Source organism: Neolamprologus multifasciatus, chromosome 6 (assembly GCF_963576455.1).
Source record: "Neolamprologus multifasciatus chromosome 6, fNeoMul1.2, whole genome shotgun sequence".
Lineage (NCBI taxonomy): Eukaryota > Metazoa > Chordata > Actinopteri > Cichliformes > Cichlidae > Neolamprologus > Neolamprologus multifasciatus.
In genome coordinates, this window is record NC_140444.1 from 8,338,061 (window position 1) to 8,351,709 (window position 13,649).

At 38.2% G+C, this 13,649-nt stretch overlaps 1 protein-coding gene across 1 annotated transcript; it reads right to left on the minus strand.

Annotated features, from left to right (window-relative positions):
• Window positions 1-7,046: 7,046 nt before the first annotated feature.
• Window positions 7,047-12,259, minus strand: klf1 (Kruppel like factor 1 (erythroid)). Its single transcript, XM_085161460.1, has 3 exons — window positions 11,920-12,259; window positions 9,912-10,770; window positions 7,047-9,821 (listed from the first exon to the last, which is right to left on the minus strand). The coding sequence occupies exons 1-3, from the start codon at window positions 11,992-11,994 to the stop codon at window positions 9,646-9,648; spliced, it is 1,110 nt and encodes a 369-aa protein (XP_085017586.1). The 5' UTR covers window positions 11,995-12,259; the 3' UTR covers window positions 7,047-9,645.
• Window positions 12,260-13,649: the final 1,390 nt, after the last annotated feature.

Here is a 13,649-nt window from a genome sequence, read left to right on the forward strand (position 1 = left end):
CACGGGGGGGCGGGGGGGGGGGGGGGGGCGGCAGGGTACACCCTGGATAGGTCGCCAGTCTGTCGCAGGGCAAACACATATACACAGGCAGCCATTCACACTGACATTCACTCCCACATTCACACCTATGGGCAATTTAGAGTTTCCAATGAACCTAACCCCACTAAGTGCATGTCTTTAGATTGTGGGAGGAAGCTGGGGGACCTGGGGAGAGCCCATGCAAACACACGGAGAACATGCAACTCCATACAGAAAGACCCCGGCCTGATGGTGGAATTGAACTCAGGCATTTTTATTTTGTGGAAATACTTTCAAAAGTATTAGAAGAAGATTATTGCACAAAACTAAAATTTACTTTCCTTTAATAGTGTTCATATTTACTTAGTGTAGTAAAGTTTCTTGTTGTATTTACCCTTTTCCTCACTCTCTCACGCCTCACTCACTGTCTTGACTTTCTCATCACTGATTGGTTTCTGAGTTTCTTTGTACCTTAATTGAACTCAACTGGCACACATTATATATGGACTGTGCTTCCTGTTACTCACTCTTTTCACTCCCACAGTGGGTGACAGCTGAGGTGAGTTTGATTTGTTTTTCCGAGTTTAAACCTTTAAGTTAATTAGTTGACGTCCAACTCTGTTTTGTCTTTCAGAGTTTAGCAGCCCCTGTGTGTCTTTAAGTTAAAGTGAAATAAAGCCAGTCCCACTGCACAATCATTGATGGCTGTTTTCTTTGCCATGGTGACAACAACTTTATCTTACCTCCGAGCTTTCTAATAACACTTGGTAAGGTTGCATTCAAATAAAACATGACCTTTACACGTCAAATGCCTCTCAGCATTTCTAATGTGTCCAGCATTGTCAAAAACAAACATACTTTTTGCCCCATACTCCATTTGCAAGGTCCGGTCACCCTATTATGTAACAGGTTTGCTGTTCCCCGCTTGAGAGAAATGTGGACCCATGAACTAAAATTCACTATTTGGTTTTTTTTTTCATCAAAAATTTGGTGACATTAGTGTGACTGTGGAAATGTTTCTATGAACTTTACAGAGCAGATAAGATCCAGCAGTGCATGCTGCAATGTACCGTGTAGGTTTTGGAGGCTAGAGCAAAAAAATTGAGCTGAATGAGCAGCAAACTGTAAATAACGTTAGATGATGGATGTGCAATTCTGCATGCTGGTATGTTAACTGGCCCCTGAAGGATTCTGGAAATGTTATATCATGTTAGACCTGGTGGTGGTTCTAGATTAAATAAAAGGGGTCACAAGCATTACTAGAATTCACAGAGAATGGGAACTGAACATGAGTGTCAAAGTCCATGGTAGTCTTCCCAGCAGGTATTGGTACATTTCCATGTAGGCCTGAGGTACAGCTCTGCCATCACAAGAGTCATGATGGATATAGAATCTGTAATGTCAACTGTTTCCAATTTAAATTGAGTTTTTTGGAGAAATGTCTAAAGTTAAATGTCCCTTAGAATTAATTCAGCACTTTGTGTTCTGCATTTTCAAAACAGCTGGATATAACTATTCTTCAGTACCAAATGGATTTGCTTTAACTCTCTCATGTCTGCCAAAACAAAGTAATTTCCAATAAAGAGGAGAGTTTATAATCACAGACTGTGTAGGTGTGCATACACACTCACCTCTGAACTCCTGCTCTGATCCACCATGACTCTTACCGTGTCCCTGTGTATTGAACTAAAGATTAAAGTCATAACATCAACCAGCATCAGTGGACATGCTTCGTTGGCGACGTGTCCACTCTGCACCGGGGATTATGTAACCGAAATATTGTGCAAAATATCAACGCGCGTAATAACATTTTGAGTCCTCATTTGAACCTTGTAAACCACCTGATCTAGCATCACAGAGTTCACCAGTTATATGGAGTATTATTTACTCATAAAAATGTCAGTGTTAGAAACCAGTAACACATGTCCACTCTTAGCAAAGAGTGTAGGCTTCCAGAATCTTACAGTATTGATTCTAAAATACTTTTACTTCGATACAAAATCTTATAGTCTTGGGTCATCTTATATCTTATAGTTTGACAACCCCTGCCAAATCATAAGCTACTAAATACTTTAGCTTTTGCAGTTCATGCTCTCAAACTCCAGAACAGCCTACCTCAAAATCTTAAGGAAGCAAATTCTGACAGTAATTTCAAGATACCCCTTTTTTATTCTGACATTTAAATACCATTTTAACTTAATAATACTACTGTACTGATAAGAATCATTCCCATTCAGGAACATGGCAGATGCAGAGAACAGTTTTGTTTAAAGGTCTGTTCTGATGTGTAGACAACCTATCAGCTTGATATGTTTTTATGCCTGTGATGTCCTTTTAACCTCCACATGTGACATTGGGGTATAAAAATAAATTGAAGTGAACTGAAATCACATAGCTGGTTAGCACATTTACACTATTATTTACTGTAACCAGCAGTATGTAAAAACAGTAAAAAAAAAAAAAAAAAAAAAAAAGCAAATAAAAATGAGATTTATTTCCTCTTCAAAAGCATGTTAAAAAAATTAATAAGGGGCATATGAAGCTTTCTGAGAAAACTAGGGTTTTGCATTACAATCATTAAGTGCAGTATAAATAATCTGGGATGCTTTTAGTTACTGATTTCTCCAAAAGAACAAGTATGCTTAACAAACTCATCTGGTGACCTTTTTATTTTACATGTAATGTTTTACTGTTGGTTTTAAGTTTCAAAACTTGTTGTTGTTTGACCAGAAACCAGGGACCTGCAGTGGAAGATAAGGATTATTATAAACTGTGAATCATGCAAAGCTACACTGGAGTTGGAAACAACTGTAACAGGTCAATGAAAAGTCTAAATACTAAAAGAGGATCATTTTGCCTCTGCTGCGGCCATTTTTGTTGTAATTATGAGTCTCCTGGTTTTATCGAGTTGCTATACTATATGCATGTATTAAAATTTAAAAACAGGCAGTTCATTATGTCAGTAAAGCCTCCCTGTTGCATATGCATTCATGTGTATGCAAAGCCTCATTAGCTCTTTGAAAAACAAAGGTACAAAGTAATTGACTGCCGATGCACAGAGTGTTCTGTGGCCTTGTTTGACTCTGTGTGTGTATGCTGAAGTTCAAATCAGGCGGATAACCCCCACCCCCGCTCCGTCTTTCTCCCTCTTCCCTCTCCCAGCTTTTCCTTTGATTCATTTGGACTCGCAGTCCCTCTCAACAGTCTCAGTGCTGCAGCTGCTTTCAGCGCTCTAATCCTCATCCTGCTCTCGGACAGCAGGCCAAGATTCTCATTATGTGAGGTTGTGTAACTGCAGACAAAGAGTAAATGATTCCACACATTCATACTGGCTTAAAATAATCAAACTGAATTCGATGAGAGAGAGAACAAACGCACTGAGTGGAACTACTTTATCATCATTTAGAAATCCTTATATTATATACCATACGGACAGTTACCAGTCCAAAATCATGCTACATTTGTTTCATAAAAAATACAGATGAAATAGCGGGGTTTAATAATGCAGAGAAAATCCATTTATAAAATGCTCATTGGAGATGCAGATACCCTAAAATATTAATTCTATAATATACTGTGTGTATATTGCATGTGAGAGTGATTCCACATGTTTATTTTAGTGATATGAAGGGTAGCAGTACGGTTGATCTGCAGAGTTCAGACAGCGTTACTATTCAGATGATGTGTTTTACCTTTCCAACACTGCAATTCAGTTGCAATTTAGTGTTTAAGTGTCTGAAAATGTCCCAATTTTTCTTGACTTCTGACCGCACATTTTCAAGGAAGCTTAATCTGAGAATCTGTGCAACAGAGTCTAGAGCAGCTGTCTAAGGGGTTTATGATTTTGAGTCTTAATACATTAAGACTCAAACTCCTTAAAAGCTGCCCAATATTTAAAGCAATATAAAAGGATGTAAACTATGAAAAAAGCTTAATTAAATATATTAAATGCAATTAATGAAGTATACAATATTTAGATGTGAGAGGGAAATCAAGTAAAACAGGTATAGAGAAAGTATTTGTTTTTTTGGTTTGAGTTCTAAAGTTACATTTTGATTCTTGTTAAAATATAACTGTCGGTACTTCCAGATGTGAGCTTGCTTATCTGGAAACTACCCTGTTTCCTTCTCCCTCTCCTTAACTTGATTAAATAAGTGACTGAAATGACGTATCTTGTTAGGGGGGGAAACAACAAGAAAGAGGAGGATTTAATTATGCTTCTGTCCTCAGTAAACCTTCTTCCACTGCAGCATTCAAATTGTTTTCTGTGGTTCATGTGGGTGGTGGGGAGGAAGAAAATATCCTTCTTTATATAAAACAATCAAATCAAATTATTTAATGAGTCTTTTACATTAATGACCTGGCATTGGGGATTTAGGAAAAAAATGTGGTGGAATAAGCTAAAAGAAATCAAATGCACTGAAAAACATCACATTACCGTCATTGTTTATGCCACACGGTGTTTAAGCCTTGGCCTGGTCACATGCATTATAATAATGTCTTTGTTTAGTACACTCTTGTCATGCTCAGAGATAAGATCACTCCAATCAAGGGGTTAGCTATAACGTTATGTAACCATGAAAGGAGGAAGTAGAACATGGAAGTAGAAAGCAGATTTGTTTCAGAGTTTGTTTGTTCTTTTAGGGCACTACAGGCCAGACCCTCTATCCTCATGTCACCTCTAAATCCCAAATCACTTACCCCTGAACGCTGCACTAAAATAGACTGCAGATGGAGCCTCATGACCATCACTAACATATTTGTGATTTATCTGATGATGTGGAACATCTTTTGTATGAGTGAAGAACAGATTATTATTAGCTCTAAAATTATCATGCCTGCTTGAGGGCGGTGTGGCTCGGGTGATAAAGCAGGTTTTCCATCTTATGACAGGGTTGGTGGTTTGATTCCAATGGCAGAACACTTTACGTTGCACCTTTCAATTTGCATGGCAGTGTGTGAGTAAGTGTATGAGCCCTTGATTATGTAATTACATACGGTTGACAAATGGTTCAACCTTTGTCTTATTTGTTGTCCATGTGGGCAGCTGCAAATTTCAGTTGAGCTTGAAGGTGTTCATTTTTAACAGGGGCTCCTACTTGGTTGAGTAAAGTGCAAACTGCATCCAGTACATCAAGCACAACAGTTGCATTATGCTGCTAACATAACTTCACCTCGCTACAAGCATCTACACCAGTGGTGTCCAAACCTCCAGGCCTCGAGGGCCGGTGTCCTGCAGGTTTTAGATGTGTCCTCGATTTAAATGGCTAAATTACCTTCTCAACATGTCTTGAAGTTCTCCAGAGGTCTGGTAATGGGCTAATCATTTGATTCAGGTGTATAGAACCAGGGTGAGATCTAAAACTTTCAGGACACTGGCCCTCGAGGCCTGGAGTTGGCCAAGCCTGATCTACACAGACAGCATGCTAACACAAAGCTAGCCAAGAACCCAGCACAGCCCCGGCACAGGAGCCAGACTCTGAACTTCAACAGGTAAACAGATGAGCAGTCAGGCTGCAGCCTCTATTTTTGCCTGGTCATGTTTCTTAAGTAGAATCACTTTGGCAGGTTTTCATTTTCGCTTTGTTCTATTGGCTTTATGTTCCAACCTAAATACTTAGAGAAAGATGATTTGTGTGTCCTTATCAGGATAGGGATTTATATTTGTGTGAGGGACTGTAGTGTTAAATGGTAGTTATGAGACACTGAATTTCAGCTATTTTACAGAGTAACATGAAAGTAATGAAACGAGTAGCATAATGAATCCCTTACTGCTGGAGTAATTGTGTAAAGTATCTTTAAGAAAAGTGTTCTGTACAATATATTACCTTTTTTTTTTTGAGTAATGACCCCAATGGTGATCACAATAAAGAGGGGAAATACCTCCAACATGAACAAACATTTGACCCACAACATGTCTTTAATTTGCATGAATGTCTTTGATATGCTGCTTAGCGATGGTGTTTACTGTCAAAGTGGAGCCAATGAGACTCGATAAGAGAATCAATAATGAATCGATACTGGAATTGACAGTAGAATCTGAATCACTAAATTCTTATCACTTCACTTCTGTGGTTCTCATTGGCTCTGCTCATTTAATTTCTGACCTCATTCTGACCAAAATTTCAAATAATGCATTAAGTGTATCTGCAAGTAGTCTCCAAAATGCTCATCTCAAGAACGCAGCTCTGGCTGTGTGCACAGAAGCCCCGCCGACCTGCTGTTCAAGCCTTCTGTTTTTTGGAAGGCAAAACAGTTTATGGTAGACCATGATAAACTGGGAGGACTGCACCAAGACCAAGCACAAGGTAAATAAGGTTTATTTTGAACTGTTGGTCATGCAAAGCTACCCTAATAGAGTCCAAGAACATAGTTATGGAACTGGAAATGAGCATATTAGGTCCCTTTTAAGGACTTTCTAGCTCTTAGATTAAAAGGCATCATTTACTATTAACTTCATGTAGATCTTTCAGGCTCTGATTAAGGCATTTATGTGTTGATGCATGTACTAGCTAGTTTACGTCACTGCTCAACATTCATTATGTTGTCCCCGATTAGCAGGATTAAGAACCCAGTTTTAGCCATGATAGCACATCAAAGTGGACCTAGCTGCAGCAGCTCAGTCTTAATCGCTAGTACAGATCAAACACTAAAACGAACTCTTGACTTGGATGGGCTCCTGCAAAACATTTGTATGATTGCGTAACTGGTCTCATGAGAGGTAAAGATATAACTGTTCCCGTTCACATACCAGAAAATCCAGAACATGAGGGTTAAATTAACTGTACGTCAGACTTCCATATTACTAAAGAGGAATTTCGTGGATTTTATTGAGTCTTTCGAAGAACTTAGAATTTCCATTTAAGTTTATAAAAAGTTACAAACAGGCTTTTGTACAAAATTACATCACTTCAGTATCATGCTCTGGAAGTTAAATCCATTTACAAAGTGGATACTTGCAATTACAATAATTGGTTTTAAAATGAATATCTCTCATTTTAAAATATGTTCATGCACCAAACCCTCTCTGTTTTTTGGTTTGTTTTTTGAGGTTTTACCAAAGCCTTTGTGATCTTTTATGCAACTAAAATACTGTCAATATTAATGCTTTGTTGTGGATCACATTAGGTCAGCGGTGGTTTTTCTAACTTTGTTTACAAAGCAGTGCAGATTCATTGCTGAATGTGTATGCTTAAGCATGTGTTGTAGATGCTGGTAAGTGTGTGAGGTTGTGAGTCTGTTTGTCTTCCCTGAGGGTATGCGGTACACAACATTCTATATATTTGTTAGATGGAGGGAGAGGAAGCTTCTTAATGTGATGATGAACTCCATCATCTGACATAATCAGGATGAATCAGTGTACCGTGTTACATAAGCAGATCCCCATCCTTACCTCACCCTTACCCAGATTAGAAACACAGCAGACACAGCCGCCTACAGCCTGCTGATACCTGCCTGCAGCCTGGAGGACCGATGTGATAACAGAACACTGACATCTAGAGGTCAAATGCTGATATCAAACATAGTGCTTTCTCACTCTTGGAAAATGAAAAATGTGTTTTTACTCTCTTTGAAAACCTCAAATGACTTGAAACGGACAATTCGTCCTAATCTTGCTGTAAAGCAAACAATATTTAAGGGCAGGGGTATAAAACATTCAGTACACGGACCAGAACCGGCCCACTGGAGGGTCCAGTTTGATGTACTAATGACTGAAAAATGCGGTTTCGCAGTACTGACAAGGACATAAATTGTGGCCTGTTGTGCAAAAAGAGTAGTAAACTAACTAATAAACCACTAAATGAAAAAAAAAATACCATTGCTGACAAATATCATAGTATTTCTCAATAATTTTGAAGTCCCAGCTTTATGGTTTTGTGATTTATTTTTATTTATTTATTTATTTATTTTTAAATCAGGCTCGACTGACCAACAGTTTTACAGAATTAAAAGTCTTTATTGTTGGAATTAAAACAATATTAAAAATTCTTAACACAACAATGCTAACAACGCTCTTTTGAAATAAAAATATTTTACAAATAAAATAGTATCTTCTGCTGTTGTAAAAGATCGTGACAATAAATATGTTGCTTATTTTCAATGACAATAGAGAGCTCAGAAAAATGCTGATTATTTACAGCTTATCAAATGCTTATTTTTAAATAAAAATATGTTTAAAAAAATAAACCAATATTAGTTTGCTTTACATATAATTTAAGTCATATTTCTATTACCATTTTGGACACACCAGTTCATGGGTATGGGTCAGTGTTTCTCTTTCTGACTGCATGATGTTTAACTGTTGTGTCACATCAGTTTTGTGGTCCTTTTAAACTGTATAGAACCCAGTGTAATAGATTTTTAGTTATAAGATACTTTGTAAGGATATAAAGTCATACTGCAGTGCAGTATTCTTTCTTTCCCTTGCACAAAAAGGGGGAATTAAAAAAAAAATTAAACATTGATATTTGCACTTGGCCAAAATCTGCCAAATATCAGTACTTCATGTTGCTTTGCCTGTAAGGGGAACATAATTTGAGATGACTATATCATCTCAGTGCTGACATAATTAAGCATGGCTAATAAGCACTCATGGCTTTGTTCGTAAGCTGTGAGTTCTGGATACACTGTTGCGTATCATTTTGTAACCAATGTTACAAACACTTTTAGGTCTTTTGTTAGTGTTTAAGTCCACTGTCTGTAAACCCACAGTGTGTACAGTGTTTGTAAAAGCGGCTCTTATAGCTTTAGACATGCTTATTTTACAAAGGTTGACATGCTGCCAGGTTAAGTTAGGACTAAGTCTTTGATTTAAGGTTTAAGGTAACTGTTGTGCTCAGATATGTAGATGTGATGGTTAAAGGGTACCCAATATTATCTATCTAATATTGTCTGTCAACAATGGTGGATGCTCATGTTAAATAAGGCTAAGGTTTCACGTATTCAGGTCAGTGTATGTGTGAGTAATCCTATCAGCTAAATGTTCAGGTGTCAGACTCTCAGTTTCTACAAGTTCTTTTGTATGATGTCACAGAGGTAGATATCTCTAAAACTGTCATCTTAGCACAAAAGCTCCACACGTGTGCTGTTCAGATGTTCTGGTTATGACGAGCAGCCAGTCATGGTAAAGCTGGTTTCTTTGAGACCAGGGATAACATGAGGCGTTGCACCAAGATTTGATATAAGATGAAGTTTTGTTTTGAACTGTGACTCATGCAATGCTACTACAGCAGAGTTTTATATTAAAAACATAGACGTGGTGCCCTTCAAGAACAGGGAAACACCATTGAAGGTTCTCAGAATTAAAATATGTGTAATAGAGAGAGACAAAATAGATAAATTTGCTACAATGCCTGCAGCAAGTCCCTTGCTCCATCTTTTTTTCTGTGAAGTACTCCTCTAATTACCGGTGCTTCAGCAATTACTAATGGTCACTCTTTAAGTGACGGATATCAATAATTTCTGAAGCTGAAGGGTTTTCAATTAGATTTTGAGTTAGACCTATCTCATTTGTTTTGTAAGTATACCAAAAACATCTACACCAGATGACTTTTGAGGTCCTACATTCAGACAAAATTAAAATGTCTTATAAAGGCAGAGGTGTAGATTTGTGTATATGCGAGAGCGTTAGTTGTGTCTCTTCATGTGCAGAGCCAGGTGGTCTGAGCGAGAGAAGGCTCTCTGACAGAGCATACACTGGTACGGTTTCTGACCCGTGTGCTTGCGGTAGTGACGTGTCAGCTCATCCGAGCGGGCAAATTTCCAGCTGCAGCCCTCCCATGAACAGTGGTAAGGCTTTTCACCTGATAAAAGATAATAAAGCAGATAGCAGTTAAAAAAAAGCATCACTTAAACCATGAGTTAAGATCACAGTTGTTTCTGTTGTTGGTTACCTGTGTGGGTGCGGAGGTGAGCCTTGAGGTGCGAGCTCTTGGTGTAGGTCTTGCTGCAGCCGGGGTATTCACAGTTGTGGATGGCTGGTCTCTTTTTCCCCGTAGCTCTTCTGCCACGCTTCCCTTCCAACCCACTAGGGGGCACCTGTTGTCCAACCAGCAGAGGCTGCTGGTGCAGGGGCAAATGCCCCTGGCTGTGGTTGTAGTCACAGTAAAGGCTGGCAGTGTGGTTAAAGTGGGGCAAGTAGCGGTAGTGTCGAGGGTCAGGGGTCACAGGCTGAGGTCGGATGAACCTGTTTTCAGGGATGGCCACCATGGGAGGCTGCTGCTGCTGTTGGTGGTGGTGATAGTAGGGGTTGAAGTCCCATGATGCAACCTTACTGAGGCTTCCTCTGCTGTGTCTTTCAACACTTCCTCCTTGGGAGAAGTCAAACTGATTCACGTTATGCACATTAGAAAATAAAGTTCGACCTGTTTGATCGTCATTAAAACTACGCTGGTACAGCTCTGGCTGGACTGTGGTGGTTTCAGCAGGGGACATGAGCTCAGTCATGAGGCTGCCGCTGTTCATCTGCAGACTCTCCTGTCCTGATGGGTCCTTAAGCACACTCGTCTCTTGGTATGCAGTGTTTGGGTCAAACTGCGGAAGCAGTTGGTTGCTGTTGTTGAGAGAGGGGCTGGGGTCGGGGGCAGGGCTGCTCCACTCTGACAGCAGAAACTCAATGTCCCATGATGCTTGGCTGTCATCATCCAGGAGCTCCTCTGCCATTTGTTCAGAGACCTGCAGTTGCTCAGAGCTCTTTGGTGACAGTTTAGTGTTTGGGGAGTCCAAAGGGAGAGACCCATCTGACTTACACACCTGTTGGAGAGAATTTTAAGATTATGAAAACCAAGAACATCCTTAAATGTTCACAGAGTGTATTTTCCAAATATACAAACAAACTAGATTACTTATTTTGTCTATCTCAGAATAACCAAATAATAATATAAGCCCATAATAAATTCAGCTGAATTTCATCGAATGAGTAGATTTTCCTAGCATTTGCACCAGTGAGTCAAGCTTCTTGCTTAGGGCCACAAAGCGCCTAATCTGATTTAAAATGGACCAGACCAGTAAAACTGTTGCGTAATAACCACTGTGAGATGGTTTGAGAAAACTATGTGCAATTTCAATAATATGTCTCAGTTTTTCTATGTACAGACAGACTTTTGTTATCACATGTACATTACAGTGGATCTGCAAAGCCACAAATCCTCAAGTGTAGAGTATTTTTGAACTTCAACAATATTATTTTTAGTTCTGTATAAAAAGAACAGCTTCCGTCTCAACATACTTCTATCTTTGTGGACATTTCCACTCCTGGGTTCTGTTACAAATTTGAATTATTAATGACTGTTATTCAATTGTAAAACTTTCAGACTTTGCAAAGTCACTGTTCTTTATTACTGATTTAATTTAGTGTAGTTTCTTTCACATAATAGTAATTTTTGTTTTTCAGTTTGCCAGAAATAACAAAAAAATGCATTAATTTCTGCCCACTGTGGTAATAGATGCTGGTGGCTCTCACACACGTGTATTATTCTAATACAAATCCAAAGCTATCGTTATAATAATAAATAAATAAATAATTTATTAAGCCAACAGTTTTGCTCCCTGCAGACTTTCTTTACATTGTGATTTCATTGCTTTTTCATATAAAGCAGCACAATCCACAATACAATAAGTAAACTCAATTAGAACAACAGCAAAATTTTACAAAAAGCTACCAAGTGTAAATAAAATTTCATTTAACTTCATCTTGAAACTGTATGCAGTATATTTTTTAGAGCCCTTTAGAACAAATAAAAAACGTACAAGTCATTTTTGTAGCAGTTTAATTTTGAGCATTATTCCGTCACTTTTATAGTAAAAGCAGACACATAAATATTAAATGGTCACACTACATGAAAGGTGAGTCACTATATTTCGCTGAAAGAATCAAGTATTTGAAGTGAACATGCTACTTACTTTCATATTGTCAGTGGAGTGAGAGAGGTTGGAGAAGGAGCTGAAGGAAGGGAGCACAGCTTGGGTAACAGCCATCAAGCAGTCTGATATGGCAACGGGTGTAACAAGAACAGGAAAGTTTCTCTTTTCTTTTGGATACTTCTGTATTTTATTTATTTATTTTTTTTACATGCCCACCTCACCCTCAGCTAACAGGAAGTCAGACTCCAGCTCACCAGGCCTCTCATCCCAGTTACAGTCCACTCAGTGCAAACAGGCCACAGAGAGCTGCCTCCTTTTCATCATTGCTTGCCTGCTATCTCTCCCTCCCCTCTCTTGTCTATCTCTGTCAGCTGCAAGTCTAACTTCAAATCTCTCGTTTTCATGTAGGTTTCGACCGTTAGGAGGTGGAGCATACGTGTAAATTACTTCACTGGTTCCTTTAAGACCGGTCATTTATAAACCCTAAGAAACTCTACTATCTGACCTCAGCACACTGTCTTCCTGTTGTGTGGGATTCAGAGCAATAAAACCTGAAAAAACAGTGAGCGTCAGGCTGTCCTCTCACCTTTTACATATGAGGAAAGACCAAACAACCTTCGCTTATGCTGCAATTAAAAGCTAAAATTTGATGAATCATTATCACTGACGTGAATATGCTCAACAATCATTTTACACTCATGTTTTTAAAATTCTTAAAGTATGTTTTTACAGATGTTTATTTCACAGAGGAAAAAGCTGGGATCAAATAGCAACACACACATTTTTTAAGGCTTCACAGGGAGTCAAATGATGATGAGGATTAAAGCAATAGTTGTTAACTGTTTACGCATTAAACACAAAAGAAACATTTTTGGTTTGTCACTGGAAACTTTTATTTTGTAAGTAGAATATGTCAAAAAAGGAAAAGGGGAAACTGTTTTACAAAATTAAACAATAAATTAATATAAATTTGCGTATATGAGTTTTAATTTGTATCATTTGGCATTTGGCATCTGACAGTGTACATCAGGTATTTCAGGGAAACAAAATCATGCTAATGATGTAGAGTCAAAATGTATCAAATATGATACACTAGCCATAACAGGATTAAACAGCTGCTCCATCAAAACTGAACGAGTAGTTTTAAAATGATACAAAAAATAATAAAATCACGATAATTAGATAGTAACAGTCACTGCAAATTGTTGCAAATAAATAAAAAAGGGGATAAATAATGCTGAAAACATCTTCTAAGTTTACTGAACTACCATCCATACTTTGAATGTCTACACAAATGCCTTTAAAGTGCAGTAAAATTAAGCCTGTAGACAAATGGCGCACACTCAGTTATTTTTCATTCACAAGTAAACAGATCATTGGCTGTTATCAGATGAAAGGCCGCTATCTATTTAAGCACACTTTGGCACAAAGTCCAAACTGTGTGGGCACACGTACAGAGACATTTTATGCACGTTTAATGTTGATAGACATGTTAATTGAAAAAAGAAAGCATACATGATTTGAAAAAGCAGCTTGCATACTTTTAATATGATTGTGTAAATACCTAAAAACAGGTGACTGGCATATAAACATTTGCTAAAACAAATAATGGATATGTAGTAATTTTAATTGTTTGACTCTACAGCAGAAAGTGAACCTCTTTTGTTTTTGCTGCTTACAGTTTAACACACTTGTGCACACAGGTTGTGTCTGTATTCCCAGCGAGGACAGCGAGTGACTTCTGAGAAGACCTATGTGTGAAAGGTGAT